The 23,904-nt window shown below is 44.5% G+C and overlaps 1 protein-coding gene across 2 annotated transcripts in view; it reads left to right on the top strand.

The window, feature by feature from the left end:
• Nucleotides 1-7,955: 7,955 nt before the first annotated feature.
• Nucleotides 7,956-23,904, top strand: part of TM6SF1 (transmembrane 6 superfamily member 1) — a 32,364-nt gene continuing 16,415 nt past the window's right edge. For both annotated transcript variants that reach the window (XM_083184003.1, XM_083184002.1), the window contains exons 1-6: nucleotides 7,956-8,787; nucleotides 12,533-12,636; nucleotides 16,144-16,241; nucleotides 19,144-19,247; nucleotides 20,492-20,574; nucleotides 21,114-21,235. In XM_083184003.1, the coding sequence (XP_083040129.1) occupies nucleotides 8,696-8,787; nucleotides 12,533-12,636; nucleotides 16,144-16,241; nucleotides 19,144-19,247; nucleotides 20,492-20,574; nucleotides 21,114-21,235 (603 nt within the window). In that variant the 5' untranslated portion in view covers nucleotides 7,956-8,695. The remainder of the gene's footprint in view (nucleotides 8,788-12,532; nucleotides 12,637-16,143; nucleotides 16,242-19,143; nucleotides 19,248-20,491; nucleotides 20,575-21,113; nucleotides 21,236-23,904) is intronic.

Below are 23,904 nucleotides of genomic sequence, written 5' to 3' on the forward strand. Positions count from 1 at the left end.
TAGCCAAAGTTGTTTGTCTCCAGTCCGGGCGCCGCCATGTTGTCGTAGCCAGCCAATGGTTCAGAACCCCAGTTCAGCTCCTCCAATCAAGATCTGCCCTGGGGGATAAAGCAGAGCCCTCTGGGGCATACAAGCGCCAGTGCTTTGTTGTCAATCCCTGTGGAGGAAGCTTCAGCCTGTGCTCCTGTCCTTGCCCTGTGATATCCCTGATCCCTGTCTTCGTTACCTGCAGTTTAACACCTGATATCTGGATACCTGCATTTGCATTCTGCTCCCAGCCCTTACAGCGTCACACCTGTTCCCTGGACTTTGCAATTGCACTCTGCCTCCAGCCCTTTCAGGTTTGCTACAGTCTCTCAAGCCTCTGCACATGCTGCAGTCCTGCGTGTCTGTTGACACATCTCCACTCCTGCTGTCGACCAGCTGCACCTGTTGCCAGCCCTGCGTGTCTGTTGACACATCTCCACTCCTGCTGTCGACCAGCTGCACCTGTTGCCAGCCCTGCGTGTCTGTTGACACATCTCCACTCCTGCTGTCGACCAGCTGCACCTGCTGCCAGTCCTGCGTGTCTGTTGACACATCTCCATTCCTGCTGTCGATCAGCTGCACCTGCTGCCAGCCCTGCGTGTCTGTTGACACATCTCCACTCCTGCTGTCGACCAGTTGCACCTGCTGCCAGCCCTGCGTGCCTGTTGACACATCTCCACTCCTGCTGTCGACCAGTTGCACCTGCTGCCAGCCCTGCGTGCCTGTTGTCACATCTCCACTCCTGCTGTCGACCCGCTGCTCCTGTCGTCAGTCCTGCGTGTCTGTTGACACATCATCACGTCTGCCTGTGGTCCAAGTTGCACCTACTGCCAGTCTTCCGTGCCTGCGGACGCCTCACCATCCTGCTGTCTGCCTCCGCACCTACTGCCAGTCTTCCGTGCCTGCGGACGCCTCACCATCCTGCTGTCTGCCTCCGCACCTACTGCCAGTCTTCCGTGCCTGCTGACGCCGCACCATCCTGCTGTCTGCCTCCGCACCTACTGCCAGTCTTCTGTGCCTGCTGACGCCCCACTATCCTGCTGTCAGCACCTGCATCTACTGCCAGCCCTCCGTGCCCGCTGACGCTTCTCCATCCTGCTGTCTGCATCTGCACCTGCTGTCAGTCATCGGATGTCGCTGACTTCCGGCGTCTACTGCCCATTGCCGTCTGCCCCCAAGTCAGTCTTTGTGTTCCCCAGTAAGCTAACAGAGACTCTGGGATCTCTCCCATCATTCTGGACTTTCAGTTGTTGCCCAGGTACTTCACTGGGTTTCCCGATCTACAGTTTCATATATGGTCTTGCCTTCTCATGTTGGTGCTACAATAAAGAGTTATATCAAACCTGCTATTCTCCAGTCTCCTTCAAGCCGCAAACACCAAACCTCCAGGCCTCAGACAGATCCACAAGGTACCCCTAGCGTGACAGTAAGCACTGGCCCAATGGATCCGTCCGCCAGCCAGGAGTTCTTCCAAAATGTGGTCGCTCGGCTGCGAGCACTGGAGGAATCCCAGCAGCAAGTTACTCAAGCCCTCCAAGGCATATCTCAAAGGCAAGCCTCAAATCCTCCGTCACAGACTGTCTCCCCGTCTTTACGATTGTCTACCCCTTCTAAGTATAATGGTACCCCTCGTACCTGCCGGGGGTTTATCAATCAATGTGAAGTACATTTTTCCCTGCAACCAATGAACTTTCCTTCTGATCGTGTTAAAGTGGCTTACATTGTCTCTTTATTATCAGATTCTGCATTGGACTGGGTCTCCCCACTTTGGGAAAGAAATGATCCTCTGCTCTCCAAGTACTCCGACTTTATTTCTCAATTCAGAAAAATTTTTGACGAACCGGGACGAGTATCTTCTGCTGCTTCAGAAATCCTGCGGATTCGTCAAGGCTCCCGCTCCGTTTCTCAATATGTTATCCACTTTCAAACTGTGGCATCTGAACTGAAATGGAATGAGGAGGCGCTAATTTCCACTTTCTTGGCAGGGTTATCTGAACGCATGAAGGACGAGTTAGCCACCCGAGATCTTCCTACCTCGCTGGGTGAGGTCATATCGCTCTGCAATAGGTTGGACCTCCGTTTCCGTGAGCGTCAACTAGAGAGATCCCGGCAAGAGCGAGGCAAGTCTATTCCCGTTTCTCCTCGCCTAGGGCCTACTCCTCCTCCAAATTCTTCTGATGAGCCTATGCAGATCAATCATACTCGCCTAACTCCCGAAGAACGCCAGAGAAGACGGCGACAGAATTTATGCTTGTACTGTGGGGAATCTGGTCATCTATTAGCCAAATGTACCCGTCGTCCGTTAAATTCCCGGTCCTAGTTGGTTGCGGAGAGGCCAACCTAGGACGAGTAGAAACTTCTCCAATCAAGTCCGACTCTTTGCTGTCCATACAGGTGGTGTTACCCAACGGGTCACTCGCAGTATCTGCTTTACTGGACTCTGGGGCAGCCGCCAATTTTATTTCAGCCCAGTTTGTGTCCTATCATGGCCTGGACTCTCAGAAACTTTCGCAGCCACTCCATTTATCTGCCGTAGATGGGAGTCTTATTCCTCAAGCCTCCATTACTCATCGAACTCTGCCCATCAAGATTCAAGTTGGGGCGTTGCATCAGGAAGAATTGTCTTTTTTCATTATTCCTAAAGCGAACCATCCTGTAGTGTTGGGGTTTCCTTGGCTCCAGCAGCATTCTCCAAAAATCAATTGGAGTACTATGGAGGTCCTGTCCTGGGGTACGAACTGCCGTCATACCTGTCTTCCCGAATTAGTGCGCATCCAGTCCACCTCGCCTACGTCTCCTGATCTTCTTCCTCAAGCCTATCAAGCCTTCTCCGACGTCTTCTGTAAAGGTTCAGCCGACAAATTACCTCCGCATCGGTGCTGGGACTGTCCCATCGACCTTATTCCAGGTAAAATGCCTCCAAAGGGCCGAACCTATCCGCTTTCTTTGCCAGAGACAGAAGCCATGTCCCAGTATATTAAAGAGAACTTATTAAAAGGCTTCATCCGGCCTTCCACGTCTCCAGCAGGAGCCGGATTCTTTTTCGTTAAAAAAAAAGATGGAGGTCTGAGGCCCTGTATTGATTATAGGGGACTGAATAACATAACAGTCAAAAATAAGTACCCATTACCCTTGGTGACTGAGTTGTTTGACCGAATCAAAGGGGCTAAAGTCTTCACTAAATTGGATCTCAGAGGAGCCTATAACCTTATCCGTATCCGAGCAGGCGATGAGTGGAAGACAGCTTTTAATACTAGAGACAGCCACTACGAGTACCTTGTTATGCCGTTTGGTCTCAGCAATGCTCCAGCAGTATTCCAAGAATTCATGAACGAATTATTCCGTGATTTACTGTATTATTCCGTGGTTGTTTATCTCGATGACATTCTTATTTTTTCTCAGAATATTCCGGAACACCGTCAGCACGTGAAGGAAGTGTTACAGCGATTGCGATCCAACCAGCTATACTGTAAATTGGAGAAATGCGAATTTGAGAAATCTTCAGTTCCTTTTCTTGGTTACATCATTTCAGGTACCGGGTTAAGCATGGATCCTTCTAAAGTGCAAGCAGTTCTTGATTGGCCACAACCTCATACCCTAAAGGCGGTTCAACGCTTCATCGGCTTTTCCAATTATTATAGGAAATTCATCAAAAATTTTTCTTCCATCATTTGTCCCATCACAGCGTTGACTCACAAAGGAGCCAATCCTGCCAAGTGGTCTCCCGAAGCGGTGGCTGCATTTCAGCAATTAAAAAGTGTATTTACTTCAGCTCCAATTCTTCTACAGCCTGATTGTTCTCGCCCGTTTATTCTGGAGGTAGATGCCTCTTCTGTTGGGGTTGGAGCTGTACTTTCACAGAAGTCTGAGGACGGTCACCTACACCCATGTGGGTTCTTCTCCAGGAAGTTTCTGCCAGCCGAGATGAACTACCCCATTGGTGAACAAGAATTACTAGCCATTAAATTGGCCTTTGAAGAATGGCGGTACTTGTTGGAAGGGGCTAAGTTTCCTATATCCGTCATCACAGACCATAAAAACTTGTTATATTTGCAGAACGCCCAGTGTCTGAACCCCAGACTAGCCCGATGGGCCTTATTCTTCACGAGGTTCGAGTTTGTGTTATCTTTCCGTCCTGGGTCTCAAAATGGCAAAGCGGACGCACTCTCCAGATCTTTCACGTCCTCTACAGAAGATCGTACCATAAGCCCAGTTCTCAGCCCTACAGTGTTTGCCAAGACTGCTGTAGTATCCATTCCTAGAGGAAAGACTTTTGTTGATCCTGGACTCAGATCATCTTTGCTTCAGTGGGCACACTCCTCTCGTTTTTCTGGTCATTGCGGTATAAAGAAAACTTTAGAATTCATTAAAAGAGCATACTGGTGGCCGTCCATGAGGAAAGATGTCACTGACTTCATAGCATCCTGTACCCAGTGTTCTCGTCACAAATCTTCTCGTCAAGCACCAGCTGGTCTTTTACAACCATTATCCATACCTGAGTCACCCTGGTCACACATATCGATGGACTTTGTCACCGATCTGCCTCTTTCACAAGGGTTCAACACGATCTGGGTCGTCATCGACCGTTTCTCCAAGATGGCCCATTTCGTTCCATTGAAGGGCCTTCCGTCTGCTCCTAAATTGGCCCAAATATTCATAGCTGAAATATTTCGTCTACATGGTCTTCCGAGAGAAATTTTTCTGACAGAGGGGTACAATTTGTATCAAAGTTTTGGAGTGCGTTGTGTAGTGCTTTACAGGTAAAGCTGAATTTTTCTTCATCTTATCATCCGCAGTCCAATGGTCAAACAGAAAGAGTAAATCAAGATTTGGAGGCCTTTTTACGCCTGTATCTGTCCTCCTCGCAAGACAATTGGAAGGAGCTTCTGCCTTGGGCCGAATTTGCACATAACAACTCTTATCATTCCTCCACCGAAAAGACTCCCTTCTTTATTGTGTATGGCCGTAATCCACGTGTTCCAGAATTCCAAAATCTTCCTGTTTTTGATATACCAGCAGTTAATTCGTCTGTCCAATTTTTCTCAAGCGTTTGGAGGAATGTTCATGCTTCATTAGAGAAAGCCTCCCAACGTTACAAGAAATTCTCTGATCGGCACAGACGGGCAGCTCCGAAACTCAAGGTGGGTGACAGAGTTTGGCTCTCCACCAAAAATATTAGACTCAAAGTTCCGTCTATGAAGTTTGCACCTCGATTCATTGGGCCATATACAGTAATTTCTGTGATCTCTCCATTGGCTTATAAATTACAGTTGCCTCGTTCTTTGAAAATTTCTAATACATTCCACATCTCTTTATTAAGACCATTGATATTAAATCGATTCCAGAATAAAGTACCCAAATCTCCTCAGCCTCAAGCTCATCATGATGTTGCTTTTGAAATTAAAAAAATTGTGGACTCTAAAGTTCGTTCAGGGCAAGTCCAGTATCTGGTAGACTGGAAAGGCTTCGGTCCAGAGGAACGATCCTGGGTGGATGCTGCTCGCGTCGATGCTCCCACTTTGGTCCGTAAGTTTCATCAACAATATCCAAGAAAACCATGGAAGTGTCCAGAGTCCACTTCAAAAGGGGGGGGTGCTGTCACGGCCGCGGTTAGGACGCGCCGCTCACCTGTTCATCTCCGGCGGCGGGGCCTGCGGGCCATCCGTCCGGGTGCAGGGCGGGGAGCGCGGCGTCTAGGTCTTCCGGCCGCGACCATCCTTCTGGGGCCTGCGGCACACGCGTCCAGCATGAGAGCTAGCCAAAGTTGTTTGTCTCCAGTCCGGGCGCCGCCATGTTGTCGTAGCCAGCCAATGGTTCAGAACCCCAGTTCAGCTCCTCCAATCAAGATCTGCCCTGGGGGATAAAGCAGAGCCCTCTGGGGCATACAAGCGCCAGTGCTTTGTTGTCAATCCCTGTGGAGGAAGCTTCAGCCTGTGCTCCTGTCCTTGCCCTGTGATATCCCTGATCCCTGTCTTCGTTACCTGCAGTTTAACACCTGATATCTGGATACCTGCATTTGCATTCTGCTCCCAGCCCTTACAGCGTCACACCTGTTCCCTGGACTTTGCAATTGCACTCTGCCTCCAGCCCTTTCAGGTTTGCTACAGTCTCTCAAGCCTCTGCACATGCTGCAGTCCTGCGTGTCTGTTGACACATCTCCACTCCTGCTGTCGACCAGCTGCACCTGTTGCCAGCCCTGCGTGTCTGTTGACACATCTCCACTCCTGCTGTCGACCAGCTGCACCTGTTACCAGCCCTGCGTATCTGTTGACACATCTCCACTCCTGCTGTCGACCAGCTGCACCTGTTGCCAGCCCTGCGTGTCTGTTGACACATCTCCACTCCTGCTGTCGACCAGCTGCACCTGCTGCCAGTCCTGCGTGTCTGTTGACACATCTCCATTCCTGCTGTCGACCAGCTGCACCTGCTGCCAGCCCTGCGTGTCTGTTGACACATCTCCACTCCTGCTGTCGACCAGTTGCACCTGCTGCCAGCCCTGCGTGCCTGTTGACACATCTCCACTCCTGCTGTCGACCAGTTGCACCTGCTGCCAGCCCTGCGTGCCTGTTGTCACATCTCCACTCCTGCTGTCGACCCGCTGCTCCTGTCGTCAGTCCTGCGTGTCTGTTGACACATCATCACGTCTGCCTGTGGTCCAAGTTGCACCTACTGCCAGTCTTCCGTGCCTGCGGACGCCTCACCATCCTGCTGTCTGCCTCCGCACCTACTGCCAGTCTTCCGTGCCTGCGGACGCCTCACCATCCTGCTGTCTGCCTCCGCACCTACTGCCAGTCTTCCGTGCCTGCTGACGCCTCACCATCCTGCTGTCTGCCTCCGCACCTACTGCCAGTCTTCTGTGCCTGCTGACGCCCCACTATCCTGCTGTCAGCACCTGCATCTACTGCCAGCCCTCCGTGCCCGCTGACGCTTCTCCATCCTGCTGTCTGCATCTGCACCTGCTGTCAGTCATCGGATGTCGCTGACTTCCGGCGTCTACTGCCCATTGCCGTCTACCCCCACAGTCAGTCTTTGTGTTCCCCAGTAAGCTAACAGAGACTCTGGGATCTCTCCCATCATTCTGGACTTTCAGTTGTTGCCCAGGTACTTCACTGGGTTTCCCGATCTACAGTTTCATATATGGTCTTGCCTTCTCATGTTGGTGCTACAATAAAGAGTTATATCAAACCTGCTATTCTCCAGTCTCCTTCAAGCCGCAAACACCCAACCTCCAGGCCTCAGACAGATCCACAAGGTACCCCTAGCGTGACACACTGAGAGGGAGCTGGCATTTTGGTGTGTCCCCTTTGTGGGTGACACCACTGGTCAAACATACTAGTCGAATGTATTACAGTGTATTGACTTTAGAAATAATTAAACAAAAGTCAAAATGAAATCAGTAGAGCAACTCACCTTTGAGTTTACCATGCAAATAGTGCAGGCAGGGGTGTAACTAGATATTCGTAGGCCCCATAGCAAAAGTTTTTAAGGCCCCCCTATTTAGCAACTGATGGTGATACATGTATGTAAAACATATTACTTAGACAGTTAAGATGGGCTCCCTTCAGCTATGGGCCCCATAGCAGCTGCACCCCTTGCACCTATGGTAGTTACGCCCTTGAGGGCAGGAGAAACATATTGCAAAGTAACAAGGCTTTAACAATGAATGAGATTTACAAGTTCTTTGCTAATGTTTGAAGTTGTGGTCCTAGAACGTTTAGCCTTAAGCAAGTTACGGCAATGTTAGAATTTTAAGAAGAAAGATTTAAGAAAAAACAAATGGAGATATAGGAACCTTGGCAATATTCCATCTTAAGAAATAGCAGTTCTTAGCAATAGAGCTTATACGGTGTGAAGAAATAAGAGTCATAAAAAATAAAACTCACCCCTAGGCAGCAGCAGAATGATGTCACAAACGTCAGTTGACATCTTGTTACCCAGTAATGGTGCAGGGTTAGGTGGATAGATTTTACATTTTGTTCAGCTGAATTGATTCTAAGTTGGCTTTGGGCCATTCATTAGACAATTTCATCTGGTTTGCTGTACACACAGCATGTGGTTTTAACTTGGATTTAAGTAGTATAAATGGATGTATTGTGTATCCTACATTTCTGTGACATTCTGGCATGTCTACTTTATTCCACTTTAATTTTCTGTGCTGGCTTTCACCTTGACAACAGAATAGTTCAGGTTCCATCCCCAGTCCCATTATCCATTTCCAACTATTATAAAAAAAGGAAGAATTAGTGAAATGAAATAGAAAATGTGTGCTGGTTGTTGAAGCCCTGCACCCAACTCTGTATCACCTGCTGATACAATCTCCTCTAAATCGTTACTTGCCTGATCTGTTGTATTAGCTCTGACTTGAGCCAGCCACTCACTGTAGGAATCTGAATCAGCTGAAGTTCTGGAAACAGCAGTCAGCTGTGTCACTGAACAAGGGGAGGCTTGGGGGGTCTTGTGTGTAACCTTGTGTGGGCTGAACAGCAAACACTGGCTCATGAAGAGGAGAACTGTGAAGATTACATGAGACGTTCATTACAATGCACAGTGCAAATTACCCTAACAGCATTGTCATATAATAGCTCACCAACTCCTAACTGCGCTCTCATATGAAGCAAAGAGCTGGAAATGCTGGATATTTCCTGAAGGTGACAGAAGACCTCCAATAATGAGCGCACCTGCAGCTACTGGGGTTTTTGTATTGTCTCTAACCGCCATACCTATCACTTATCTCTTCAACTATGTGGCTACAGCTCATAGGTGAGTGGCAATCGGTACATATTGTACAGTATACCATGTTCCCATTTATGTTTCTATTTGCTCTTGTTATCAGCACCTTCCCATATTAGCTGCAGTTTGTTGTATACTTGTTAGATAAAATTAATTGTTTTAGTAAATGGTATTATTACATACAGAAATTCCCTTATTATTTATTAATTATTATTTATTACCAGTTTATTATATAGCGCACACATATTCCGCAGCGCTTTACAGAGAATATTTGAACATTCACATCAGTCCCTGCCCCAGTGGAGCTTACACTCTATATTCCCTACCACATGTACACGCACATTCATTCTACGGTTAATTTTGTTAGGAGCCAAATGACGTACCCAAATTTATTTTTGGAATGTGGGAGGAAACCAGAGTACCTGGAGGACCTGGAGGAAACCCACGCAAGCACAAGGAGAATATACAAACTACGCACAGTTAGAGCCAGGGCTATTTTTGTGCAGGAACTGAGGCCCTTATTCTAGTTCACTCTTTGAGACAAAATATTTCTTAGATGGACAAAACCATGTGCACTGCAGGTGAGGCAGGTGTAAAACCCCACCCAAATCTAATTATCTCTGCACAAGTAACACCTGCCTCACCTGCAGTGCACATGGTTTTGTCCATCTAAGAAATATTTTGTCTGAAAGAGTGAACTAGAATAAGGGCCTCAGTTCCTGCTGGAGCCTGCACAAAAATAGCCCTGGTTAGAGCCATGGTGGTAATTGAACCCATGACCTGAGCGCTGTGTAGCAGTAATGCTAACCATTACACCATCCGTGCTGCCATATTGGTGTCGCATTTATATATTTGATATAGAGGAGAACTGAAATGCCATACTCATGCCATCTGTGGCCTGGGTTGCAGTTAGGCCTAAATGCATATGTTATACTTTATCTAGATTGTAATATGCGCATAATTGATGGCAAGTACAGCTCTATACGGCATACAAGTCATTAGAAACAACATATATGTGTAGGCTTACTATACTATCACTTTAAACTGGGACACTAATGGATTACACAGGTTCTGTGGCTGACTGATGTCAAGACTGCATTTCCTCTGGTTTTATTCAGCCACAGGAGTCAAGGAGCCCATACACGCTCCTTTTTGCGGCTCCGTTATGTACTTTTAAAGTACACATCGTATCGGATCGCATGCCTTGTGCGTGCACTGCGATCCGATACGATGTGTAGCTAGTACAAAAAGTATGTGCAGCACATACTTTTTGTAGTGTACTATGTGATGCGCGGGAGCGAGCATCGCATAGTACAGAACGGAACCGGACCACAACGAAGCGTGTATGGGCTCCTTCAGACCTGTGTAATTCATAAGCATCCTGATTTAAAGGGATAGTATGGTAAGCCTAAATATATGCCATGTACGATTTATTCTTGCATATGTGGCTAAAATTACATACCCTCCAACATGATCCATTCCATTAGGTACAAAATGCTCTGCTCCTGGAATTCCTCTTAATGTATGATTGTCGTCACCTGTGGTGAAACACCTTTCTCATCATTAACTAGTTCAACACAGGTGATGGCAATCATACGTTAAGAGGGAAGTCCAGGAACAGAGCATTTTGTACCTAATGCAATGTTGGAGGGTCTGAAAATATGCATCATGAATCTGATACATGAAGTCACCAACTTCCCAGGAACGTCTATTACAATTCTCAGACCCAGCGTCTGGTTCTGTATGGTGTCTCTGATCACTGACAATAGCGATACGTGCGCTGTATGACTCAGAAACATGCTCAGATCCGACTCCAAAAAATGCCCACGAGAAATTGAGACAGGCACTGATCTTACTTGCCACTGTGATCACCTTTCACACTATACAAGAAACACCAGGCAAATTTATACAATAGAGATATAGACGTAGACAAATTTATTGGGACCCTAAATAAGAACCCTTATTTTTTCTGAAATAACTGACAACAATGATTGGCATAAACAATTGTTCCATATTTAACATAAATCAGATTTTTTATTTAATAGAGCATTTTAAATAATAATACAGATGAAAGTGACATGGACAAAAAGATGGTAACTGTGATATTTACATCATGCCACAAGGTAGAATGGGCACTATTCCTGAGCAAACTCCTCCTGCTGTCTCGGGGGTTCTGGGCTTGTTCTCCATAGGATTCAGATCAGGGCTTATAGACGGCTGCTTTAGAACAGTCCAATGTTCTGTTCCTATCCATTCTTGGGTACTTTAAGCTGTGTGTTTAGGTCATTATTCTGTTGTTGGATCCATGACATGCAACTGAGACAGGGTTTTCTGACACTGGACAGTGTGTTTCATTCCAAAATACATTGGTAGTCTTTGGCTTTCATTCTGCCTTGCACAGATTGAAGGCTCTTCATGCAAGATGCATCAGTGTTGGACTATAACATTACCAAGCCTCCATGTTTAAAAAAAAAAAAAAAAAAAAAAAAGCTTATTTTTTCCCCTCTGCTTACCAATAGCTGATGTGACCTGTCAAAAAGCTCCATCTGTCCCTAGGACATTTGCCCAGAAGCATTGTGTCATTATGAATTTTATAAAATTCCAGTCTGGATTTATTATGTTGCTTCTCTTCAAAAGCGGAGTCCTCCCAGGTCTCCTTCCATGGATCTTACAGTCTCTGAAACGGCATCAGATGGTGTGATCAGACACTGGCATACCTTGGTCCAGCTTTGTAAGCTTTCCTTGGCTCTTTTTATATCAAGTGGAGTTGATTTTATAAAGTGTGGCGAGCGGACGCGGAATACATGTGAAGTTACCCGCGTCTGCTCGCGGGGCTCGCTGCGCTCGCCACACTTTATAAAATCAACTCCACACCGACATGGATAGTGGGGGTATGAAAAGGTCGGAAGGATGCATAACACGTCACCATGCGGGGATCGCTGCGCTTGCCACGCTTCGGGCTGGCGTGGATAGTGGAATAAACAAGGTCAACAGCTGTTATGTCGACAAGTGTCATTGTCGACAGGTTTACTAATGTTTTTGTAAATTTTTTGGTCTGTGTATTTTTTGGAATAATGCTGCACCCCTATACCTGACAAAAAATTAGATGCTGTAAGGGTCTAAATTTAGGTGCACTCTTGTTAGTGATTTGCAGAACATCTAAATTTAGTTGCTAGAGCGTCTACATTTTTGCCGCACCCTTTTGTTAGCGGTTTGCCAGCGCTGTACTTAGACGCCATAGCGTCTAAATTTTAGACGCACCCTTTACACGCCCCCTTTGTTAGAGGATTGCCGGGGTGTCTAGTTTACATGCTTCCTTTGTTAGCAGTGTGCCGGGCTGTCTATTTCTCTGTGGAACTACAAGTGCCACAATGACCACTCAGCGCTGGGCTGCCGCGGAGTCACTATGCTGACAACGTAGTTCAAGGCAGCCTATGAGTTACGCTGATAACGTAGCTACGCTGATAACGTAGCTAAGGCAGCCGTTGGGCGTACAGGTGCCAGGATTCAAACGTAGCGTAGAGCAGCCGCCGTGAAACTAAACAAGTACCTAACAGTGTAATATACTCACCAATAGCATCCCAGGCTTACCTGTTACAAAGAGGTGAAGATGTTTTACGTAAATTTAGATTACTTTGTGAACTAAAGATTCCTATATCTGAAAAGCCTTGATGTCTGACGTCACATTAAAAAACTGTAATTAGTACAGCAGAGCTTGATTTGCAGAACATGTGATAGTTGAATTGGTGATTAACATATTGTTTGTATTTTTCAGTTCCTGGCTGGTTGCTATTGCTGGTGGAATGGTTTTAGTGTTGATAGCCTTGTTATCACGACTTTTGGTCCTTCAGAAACCACCCAAAGATCCTTTGTTTTATGGTATGTATGGGTATAGATAGGAATTACTTAATGAAACTGACGGTGTATTGCTATAGAGATGGAGGGATGATTTTATTCTGTTGTTAAACATAGAAATAGATAAGTTTTAAGCAGATAGTGATTTACAATAGCAGGAAATTCAACCTCAGCTCATTATCAATTTATTTACCCTTTGAGTGCCAACATCTCTGTGAGAAATGCGCAAAATATGAGTGTCAACATGTATGTAAGACATATGCAAAATGTCTGCTAGAAATGATAGTGTCTCACCTCTGCTTCTATTTTCCTATTAGTCCAACTATTGGACAACGTTGTGGACTTTATTAGTTCTATAGTTTTGATAAATCACTACCTAATTCTTAACTTCATATTCTAAAATCGGATACAATATTTTACAGAACTCCACTGTTCTTGGATTCTTGTTCCATGTTGTTAATAATTTGATAAGCTAATTCACCTTATTTGGACAGTCGCCTGTATTTCCAATGTATCCAATAAACATACCATCTAGAAATGATAGTGTCGCTCACATTTGTTATATAGATTCAAATAAAAAAAGTTTTTAAAAAAAGATTTTACTTCCTATACCTGGTAAACAATATGGGTTCATTATGATGAATAAAAATGTTTGCTTGGTAATTTTCACACCAATTTTGGTAAAATAACTCAACTCAAAGGGTTAATAAGTAATACATTATTTAACATTAATCTATGTGACAGTGATGTACATTATCGAGTGGAGTAATAAATATTAAAGTAATAGTCTGCTTATACTTATGTCAACCATGCAATATTTCACCCTTACGTTTCAGCTTCTGTCATGGAACGGCGAGGTGGTAGTTACACAGAGCATTGTATTGCCTCATCACAGCTTTCTCAAAGTCTTTTCCTAAGGACGCCACGCAGGCCAATTTTAAAAAAAATTCTCATAATTTGTCAGCATTCCTGTGCCATTAATGGAAGTCAGGTATTCAATCCTGGACTAATTCTTTGCCAGGCGAAAAGCATCACTTTTAGATCGTTTTTAGGGCAAATTCGACTCGCCCTATTCAAGCCCCGTGCTGATTTTTCACCTGTTCATTTTCTAAAACCACTAAATAGATGAAATTGCTGAGAATTCACGTTTTATCGAATCAACAGCCATTTTCGCCCATTTTTACAGCTATTTTCACCCATGCCGATTCCCCCCCCCCCCCCCCCAAAAAAAAAAATTCTGCCGGGATTGAATAGACTAGGAATTGTTTGTTATTCCTGGTACACAAAATCATTGCAAACAATATTGGAATGCTGTCTCCCTATTGGATAAGAACATTGCTTTTCCTAATTTATAAGGGCAGCCCTGTAATGCTCTTATAGGATGTCACTAGGGGCACATATGGAGGACCACATGCTCTGCACTATACAGGTAAATGCACAGTTGCCTCAGTGGTAGAGCAATCTCCTTTACAGGGGCTCTTGTACTATCAGCAGAGAGTATTTCCCGCGAACAGGGCCAGTACCAGGTTCTTTAGAACCATGTGTGAGAATTTTTGGAGCTCCCTCAACCCATAATCCGGACCCCTCTATTGACCACTCAAAGGGAAAACAACACACATTTATTGTAAAACTGTTGTTGGATTCCAGTGTTAGGCTATTAACACATAGCAGGGTAACATAAAATGTCTGTGACACACTGGTTGGCAATCACCACCTTTACTGTCAGGAACATGTTAAGGCTTTAATGAGACTCCTATGAGTTAGAGAAGATGGATAGTGAGAATTAAATAAGGTGATTAACAAACTGTGATAGTAGTCTGTATCATGTGGTCCTTAATCTTATACCCCTTTTACAACAAAATCCCGGATCCGACCCAGTATTTGGAACACAGTTCCAATCCAGGTCAGATCCGGGATATTTGCAGTTTACACTGTGGTGCTGACCCGGAGTGTAAATGTGGGCGGTGCTTGTAGATGACATAATCTCCAAGCGCCAGGACCGCTGATTGCCCTCCTGGGATCACCTATCGCCGTGCTGGAGGCAAGCCCAGCACCAAGGTAAGCTGCTGGGCTGCCCCCAGCCTCTGTGCACTGCTAGCCTGACCCCCCCATCTGCGAGGTGAATGGATGCTGCACACAGGCATCATTCACCTCCTCCCCTGCTCCGCTGCTGTCTGCACAGTACAGCAGACAGCAGCGTATGCAGTGTGCTTCCCCCACCCAACCTCCATATTGACCGGAGGATGCTGCGGTCTGGAGGTTGGGCCCCCCATTGCTGTAAATGGAGCTGGGTCTGATGACCCAGCATACCCATTTACACTGCCCCTCACCCTGGTCCTCCCCGTGTTCGACCCTGGTCAGGACCAGGGTAGGATTTGCGGGGAAATGAGCCCGTGCCTTTTTTTTTTTTTTCAGCTACCCCTTTTACACCAACGCTGACCCGGGTCCATGAGGTAAAAACCTTTTTTCAGCTACCCCTTTTACACCAACGCTGACCCGGGTCCATGAGGTAAAAACCTGGGTTTTTGCCTCGTGTAAAAGGGGTATTAAAAACTGGCACATTCATGTTGCTAAAATCTGCCTCTGTAGCCTGCTCTGGAGGTGATTTGTGCAGTGAATTTATCATGTGTTGAAATTGATGCCATTGCACATTTTTACCGCTGCTGAAAAGGATAAGCTGGGTTGGCACGACAGTGTAAACGAGAAATATCCTGGACCTGACCTGGATTGGAACTGTGCTCCCAATTACACTTGCATGATTTTTTTCGGGCAGCACCCACCTTATGGAATGCCCTTCCGCGCACACTAAGACTCTCCTCTAGCCCTCAAACTTTCAAGTGTTCCCTGAAAACTCACCTCTTCAGGCAAGCTTATCATATTCAGGACCCCCACACCTCCAGTAGTATTCATATCTAATTGCATCCCATCAGAACTGTCATGTAATCTGATGGGACTGCCATGCTATGGAATTCTATCCTTATTTATCCCTCCTATTATCCATAGAGATTGTAAGCTTGCGAGCAGGGCCCTCCTACCTCCATGTTGGTTTGTATCTACCCAGTTTGTTTCATCACTGTTGTTTCCAATTGTAAAGCGCAACGGAATATGCTGCAATATAAGAAACTGTAAATAAATAAATAATCCCTCACCTGAAGCTGCTGGTTTTGCTCCTCCCATGGTCTTGCAGCCTTTCTAACTTGCTATCAGTGTAACAATTTTATGTTGAAACATGGGAAAACAATAACAGAGGGATGACGGCAAAATATTTAGCCTGTGGTTGATTTATTGACATAAAAACAGTGATGGTGCAAGAATGTTACTGCAGAAAACAGTGATTAATCATAATGCAAATGTAAATATAACTGCATAAAATTACTTATGATTCAATGAGGGTGTTTTTAAATTCTTAGCAACATAGCATTAGCTTTTATAGTATCTCTTTTAAACAGTATATTTAAGTGTTGAGAATTAAAATATTATGGACAGTCAGTCTATAGTTTGCTAATTATTTCTTGTCTTTTTCCCTTCAAGTATTTGCCGTGTTTGCTTTTACCAGTGTCGTGGGGCTTATAATTGGCCTGGAACAGGACGGAATGATTGATGGATTCATGAGCCTTTATTTAAAAGAGGTAACAACTAGACGTGCTGCGTCCTACTGACCGACTATATAGCACTTTCTGCTGCTTTACGTATTTTTATGTGCATGTAGCAGTTAAATTGCATACCTCCCAACTGTCCTGATTTTGTGGGACAGTCCTGATTTTTTTGGAACTGTGCTGCTGTCCCACCTGCAGGCAGCAGTATGGGACAAGGATTACCAGCCTAAAAGAACATGTAACAATCAGGTTGTTGTGCTTGGATCGGGGGCAGGTTCTGTGATCAGTGCCACCTTGTTTTACAGTTTTTAAATGGCACTTCCTGTCTTTAAGCCTACCTGATTGTAAGGAGTTCTATTGGAGATGGGACATAGCAACCAATCAGATTTTGCTTCTTATTTATTTTGTACCTTCTAAAAGATACAATCTGATTGGTTGCTATGGGTAACATCCCATCATCAGTAGAATTCCCATCTAAGTAAATTTACACTTACAGATGGAGCAGCTCCCGTCGGAGTTGCTCCTGGTGATCGAATCACCAACTGCCCACCGACACCATCCACCATAAGAGGGCATGCACGCAAGAGGCGCTCGCGTGACCAGTTCCGACGGAGCCCTCTGCCGCCCCCAGTTGAATACAATAGTGGCAAAATAGTCAAATTTTTTTGCTTAGGGTGAACTATTTGAATACCCCCTATGGCTGTTGAATACTTCTAAAGGAAAATATAGAAAAATATTGAATCCACCTTCCAGCTTTTATTGTTAAGCTCATTGGTCTAGAAAATTGCACTTACTTTATGACTTGATTCACTTTTGATTTTATTTTATTTATAAATGAGGAATAAAAGAATTCCGTGTAGGTTATTGATGAATGAGCTGTTTTCCAGCAGCATTAAAATAAAAACAGTTTGAAACGTGCCTATTTTCCAATAATACATATAACTATTTGCATAAATATTAACTTGTATTTAATTTAATTGTTTAAAAAATGTCACAGTAGTGAGTGTACTAATATTACCGTAACTATAGGATCATGAAAAATGTCAATCTGCAATGTGAGTAATGGAAGTGTCCATGCTTATCATTGCTGTGATTCGGCAAAATTGCCCCCGCTGTGACATCACTGCTCAATGGAGTGTCAGAAGCATTTGTGTGATGAGGGGTTGTGCCAATCCCCATGGAAGTCTAACGTGGTGATTGGCACAACCAACGTTCTATGTAGTGTGGATACATCTGTACTTTATTCAATGTGTTTTTTGTATCATTAAATCATGAATATGTGTGCATGTATCTGCAATAGACATATCACTCCTGGGGGCTGTACCCACCCAAGAGTGGTATATATCTAAAATGGCCCCTGTTATTACAAATTGAGGTGAAACCATTACAGAATAGTTAAGAATGGTCTGTTTCATTGAAATTATTTTTTTTTAAGAATAAATATACACAGATTTATCATCTGTGTATCACATGAGCTCCATGTGACTTGGTAGCACTGAACATCTTTGAATGCAACTTTTTCATTACAATGAATCTTCTGTACTTGTTTCCTAGCACGGCCACACCGATTTGTATCGGGGTGATTGTGTCGGAAAAATCGCGTCGGTCGCATCGCATGCGACCAAATCACATGCGATGCGACCGACGCGATTGACCCGATTTTTACATTGAATCAAATGTGAATAGGGCCCCTGGGACCCTATTTTACATTGGATTCAATGTAAAGTATTCCCCAGACCCCCAATTTTACCCCCTCAACGGCACCCCACGATTGACGCCAACCCGAAGCGAGGGGCGGCGGTGCGTGTCCTCCGACCTTTTTCATACCCCTACTATCCACGTCGGCGTGGAGTTGAGAATATAAAGTGTGGCGAGCGGACGCGTATAACTTCACAGGTATACGCGTCCGCTCGCCACGCTTCCGGCTCGTGGGCTCGCTGCGCTCGCCACACTTTATATTCTCGCCTCCACGCCGCCGTGGATAGTAGGGGTATGAAAAGGTTGAAGGATGCGCACCGCCACCCCTCGCGGGCTCGCTGTGCTCGCCACGCTTCGGGTTGGTGTCAATCGTGGGATGCCACTCACAATGGGGTTGCGTAACTTTTTAAGCATGACGGGGCTATATACAATGTGAAATGGGTCATATTGGCCCATTTCACATTGTTTCCTATGTGAAATGGACTTAATCAAGTCCATCTCATCTTGTGCCATTATAATGGCACAAGACCGACGCGATGCTCCCGATTTCAATGATAAAAATATTTTAACATTGAAGCCTATGGCAAAATCGCGTCCATCGCGTCGGTCGCGTCGGGGGCCATGTTAATGCACGCGACCGACGCGATGCCCCCGATTTTGCCTTTGCCAGCAAAATGGACCTGATTTCAAAGGAAATCGGGTCCATCGCGTCCATCGTGTACCTTAACTTTAAGGTACACGATGGACGCGATTGTGGCCGTGCTAGGAAACAAGTACCGAATCTTCTTTAGAAAATGGGGTGAACAAGACACAAGCAGCTTCTGCTGATGAAAATGATATGCTGCATTCCTATATTCTAGGTGTGACAGTGGGTGTATCTGCATTTGAGATTCTACATTGCAATGTTTTACTGGAAAACACTTAGTTCAATACTTTCTAAAAGTTTATTGTCACAAATGTCTGGATCTAGGTGGTTAAATGATCAAATACATACTTTTTAAGAATTATAGTTGCTTAGCAATAGCCACAGAAAAACATATGATCACCCATGCTTTCATGACCTCCAAAGCACAATCCTCTCATATACTGTATGTGAATATTAATACCAATTTTAATTCCTAAATATCGGCCTCAATAGTTGCAATCATTTTAGGCATGTTTTTTGATTATAACAAGGGTACATACAGTATATTACGTATACAATACTAACTGACCATATTTTCCTTATATTCCTTAGGCTGAGCCTTACCTAAATACAGCACATGGTCACATGATCTGTTACTGGGACGGCACTGCACATTACCTGATGTATCTCCTTATGGTGGCAGCAATTGCCTGGGAGTAAGTGGTTCTAACATTATTGAAAACAAGTATAATGCCCAAAATGCATTGTGAAAAAAGTACTTTTATTGTGATTTTTTTAAATGTGGGATGTGTTTGTATTCATTATTTACCCTTTTTATATGCTTTTTTCCCCTTATATTTTATTGCACATAAACCACCAAAACGGAGCAGTCATCATACATAAAATACAAAAGATTTTTTTTTCTCCAAAAGTCTAATCGATTACAGAAGGCAAAAGATAGTAGGTATTATTTAGAGAAGGGAAGCAATCATGGGCATATTTGAAGGTATGGACCCTCAATGGAGTACTCTTGCCAGCAGCCAGCTAAACCACTTCATTAATGGGGAGTTAACAAAGAAGGAATCGGAACAATTCAAGTTCCAAGTCAATAACTAGGGTCCTACCTGTGTGCATGTGTGGTATGGCAGTCCAACAATCGGGATCCCGACTGTCAGTATCCCGACATCGGTATCCCGACTGCTGGTGCTTCGACAGGGGGGGGCGACCGCAAAGAAGCCCCTTGAGGGCTTGGTGGCTCGCTTTGCTAACCGCAGGTTCTATTCTCCCTCTATGGGGGTCATGGACCTCCACAAGGGAGACTAGCCCTTGTCAGTTGAGATCCCAACTGTCGAGCATTTAAACAGTCGGGCAGTCATCCGGTAGCCTCCTGTGTACACCTCTGCAAGCTTCCCGCTTTGGATTCACAGGTGTCTGGACCCAGGTTTTTTTTTTCTCTGAGCCTTACCTAAATACAGCATATTAAACCTGGGTTCATGCACATTCATGTTCAAAAGACTGAGTTTTTTAAAGTAGAAGAAAATGGATATAAGTTATCAGGCAAAGCAATTCACATAGATGTCATGTCAAAACCCCTGCAGCTCACAAATCGATAGGTTCGGGGAAATGGGGTTGATTTAGAGTTGAAATTATGGTAATTTGTGTAGCGTAACTTGTGAATTTAACCTGCTCAGAAAATGAGCACATGCAAAATGCGAGCATGCAGAGTTGGGTGCATAAACCAGTATGGCCAAAGGGGTGGAACTGTGGCTGGAAGTGGCTTTTATTCATGTTGCCAGAGTTCAATGAGATCGTGTTTATGCATATACAGACTAGGCAGACAAGTACATCAGTACATATGTCAAATGGTAATATTTCCGTACTGTATGTGTGAAAAATCACATTTGATGTCTGCATTTAAAAGGATTGCTGCTGCTTTTTATAGCCTTCTCCTGTCTCACAGTCAGAACTTCAGGATGATCGGCCTCTACTGGTTGGGATCCATTATTATGAGTATGATTGTGTTTATTCCTGGATGTATTGTGGGTAAGTAACCTGACACTGAAAACTCCTCATTAATGTTCACTCATCTCTTAAAACCGATGCTCTCCTCTCACCCAGTACATCAGCAGGCACTGTAAATGATGTTTAACTACTGTATATGCTTTTGAAGGCATTGTAAATATACTGTAGACTAATTGTTTATGTTCTGACAATATTAGCCACTGTCCAAAGCATATAATGCTGACACCATTACATGTTCTGTCTACAAGCTGGAATAATTATTTACCACTGCAATGATCACACTGGGGAACAAAATGTTTGGAGTTATAGCTGCTGAATATTTCTTTATTTTTGGTCCATCAGGTTTAATAAATCTCCTATGCATAGTAGTGGCAGCTATTTTATGCGTGACTGAGCAACATTTCATGATAAACCAGCCCATATTGAAAACCTCAATATTAGATGGGTCCAGAAAATGACCACCTCCACTGTATTCACAAATTGTAACATTGTGTATCGTATGAATTAACCACAAGAATTCTGCAATACTCTTTAAAACATCTATAGCTTGTTTTGAATAGGTAAATATGGAACACGAATATGTCCTGCATTTTTCTTGAACTTACCATATATTTGTCTCCCATTGTGGGGTGGATTCAGGATCTACAAACAGCTTCCTGTTATTCCTATCTCATCTATAAAGGTAATATATTTTAACACTGATTTCTTGTACTTTGGTTCTAGAAACAATATTTGGCTACATTTACTTGTCTGATGCTTTCAAGCCTTTACATTTCCCAAGTGCATTATTTTTGCCATGGTGACCTAGAATTATTGGCATAAAGCAAAATGTTTTCAGTCGCAGCTTTGAACTTACTGGGGCTGGCTGCTATACATATTGCTAAGAACCGCATCTGGAATAAATATTGTCAGAAGGAATTTATAGAAAAACGACTTGGCCTATAGAGAAGCATTCAATCTATGGCTTTGTATTTTATGTGCATATGGAAATCCTCCTAAATGTCTTTTATCCTTAATAATCTCGAGTACAGGTAAGTACAATGGTTCTCAAACTGTGTGCCTAAACACCCTGGGGTGCCCCGGCGGTATGTGTGTCTCGGGTTAGGGGTCCACGACCAAAACAAAGTATTTATGGCCGAAGTGCTAGGTAAAACCAATGCTGGTGGCTGCCAATCATAAAATGAATGCAGGGCCGGTGCTCACCCGCTCCATATGGGGGGGGGTTTGGGTATGTGTTTGTGAAGCAGCCGCCGCTGTGTCGCTCCATGGGGGGGGGGGGGGGGGGGGAGAGAGAGAGTTGCGTCCCTCGCTGCTCACCTCCATCCAGGGGGGTGGGGACCTGCTCCAAACTGCTGCCCTCCAGTGGCCAGGACCCCAGGCAAATGCCTAAAGCTGCCTAGTGGTGGCACGGCTCTGAATGTGTGGACAATTAGACCCACAGCTATGTTACCCACCACATAACTGAACCTGAGGGTGACAGTTAAGCCCAGTTGACTTTATTTTTTTATTTATCCATAAGAAACTTTTTGACTAGGGGTTTCCATGAACAAATACTGATATTCTAGGGTGCCCTGGTCAAGAAAGTTTGGGAACCACTGGGTTAGTATGTATACCTGAGTGTCGATAATTAGATAAATGGATATTAGGTCGACCACTGTTGGTCAACAGTGAAAAGGTTGACACATGAAAAGGTCAACATGCACTAGGCTGACATTGACCAAAGGTGGACACAAGCAATATGTTGATATGCAAATGGTAGCCACAGTAAAGGTTAACATGATCTTTTTACAGGGTTTTTGGTGTCTATGTCGACACCAAAAACCCTGTCAACATGGACCCCCAATTAGTGTAATGCATACCCTCACATGATGCCTCCCTTTGCTCAGCACACTTTACCCTTCCCAATTTTAGTCCACATGGATCGTAAAGTATGAACAAGTAATTTTGCTGAAAAAAACGGTGAAAAAATTATGTGTTGACCTATTGCTTGGGTCAACCCTTTACCAATGTCGACCTAGTGAATGTTGAACTTGTCGATGTGTCGATATATTGACGATGTTGACATGCGGGACAAAAAATGTGGAAAATTAATGTCAAACTAATGCTTGAGTCGACCTTCCACTTTTGTTGCTCGTTCTGTCAAGGGAATTATTAGGGCGCTTTTGGTGGGTCTGTGAATATAACCTCGGTAGAGATCCAGGGGTTCCAGGCTAGTCATATTCCTTCGGGCACCCATGTCTGGTGGTTCATCCTCAGCAGCCGGCTGTCTCTTTCCCTTGCTTGTTTACAGGACTGCCATCAGAAATTGTGGGGCCCAGGACTGACAAAATAGGCAGGACCCCCTTTCCCTTTCTCGAACACATGGAATGTCTGGTGAAACCTGTGGAACCCTTAATCAGGTCCTGCTGATAATACTGTACCAGCTACACAATTCTTATATTACTACCTAATATATTCTTATACTACCACAAGTAAAACAAGGCACACACTGTAACTGTACTCAAATAAATCACAGTCAATGAAACCAAGTGGACGTGTTGCTTTTTGGGTTGTGAATAGCTAAATTAAGGCATCAGGGATTCGGGCTGAGGAAACATACAATGTAATTCTTCACTGATCAAAGAAGTCACTGGCACTGGATGAAAAGATAGTCACAGACATCAGGAGCACTGGATATGATTACACAGCCGCAGACCCATGCAGACAGGAGCACTGGAACTGGATTCAGGCTGAGACTTCTACTGTTATCGCTACAATTTCCATAAAATATAACAGCGGAAGAACTGAATGACATCCGGCTTCCCGGTGACAATAGCTGGCAGCGCTAACCAAAGTATAGGCGCATCAGCAAGGCTGACCACACATGCAAAGATCATCTACGATCTACGGACACAGGATCGGCCTTGCTGGATCACTGTGTGCCCGCAGTTTCACCAAATAGAAAAATGTTTGAAGTATTTTTTCTAATATTAGATTCTGCTATCACCACCCTTAGCATTGCAGAAACATAAACTGTAAATGAACTATCGCCAAAGGCAGCTGGCCAGGCAGCAGCTACATTTGGATCATGACAAAAGTACTTGATCAAGAGAAGCCCCATCTCCATATAAACTAACCCATAGATGCTGGAGAAAGGTTTTTTTTCCAGTTACAATAGATGAATAGACCTGTAAGTTCTTAAGAATCAAGATATAAAGTGCAGACATCAAGCACGTTCAGGAACAGAAATCGAGGTGAGGAAGCAGAGAAATCAGCATCATACACATAAACCAAATGCAAGGTTATAGTCAAACATACCCTTAATCCGGATAAACTGTTATCCAGTTTGAATGACCTTTTTCTGTTTCTCTG

The sequence above is a fragment of the Crinia signifera genome, chromosome 4 (genome assembly GCF_055691185.1).
Source record: "Crinia signifera chromosome 4, ASM5569118v1, whole genome shotgun sequence".
Taxonomy (NCBI): Eukaryota; Metazoa; Chordata; class Amphibia; order Anura; family Myobatrachidae; genus Crinia; species Crinia signifera.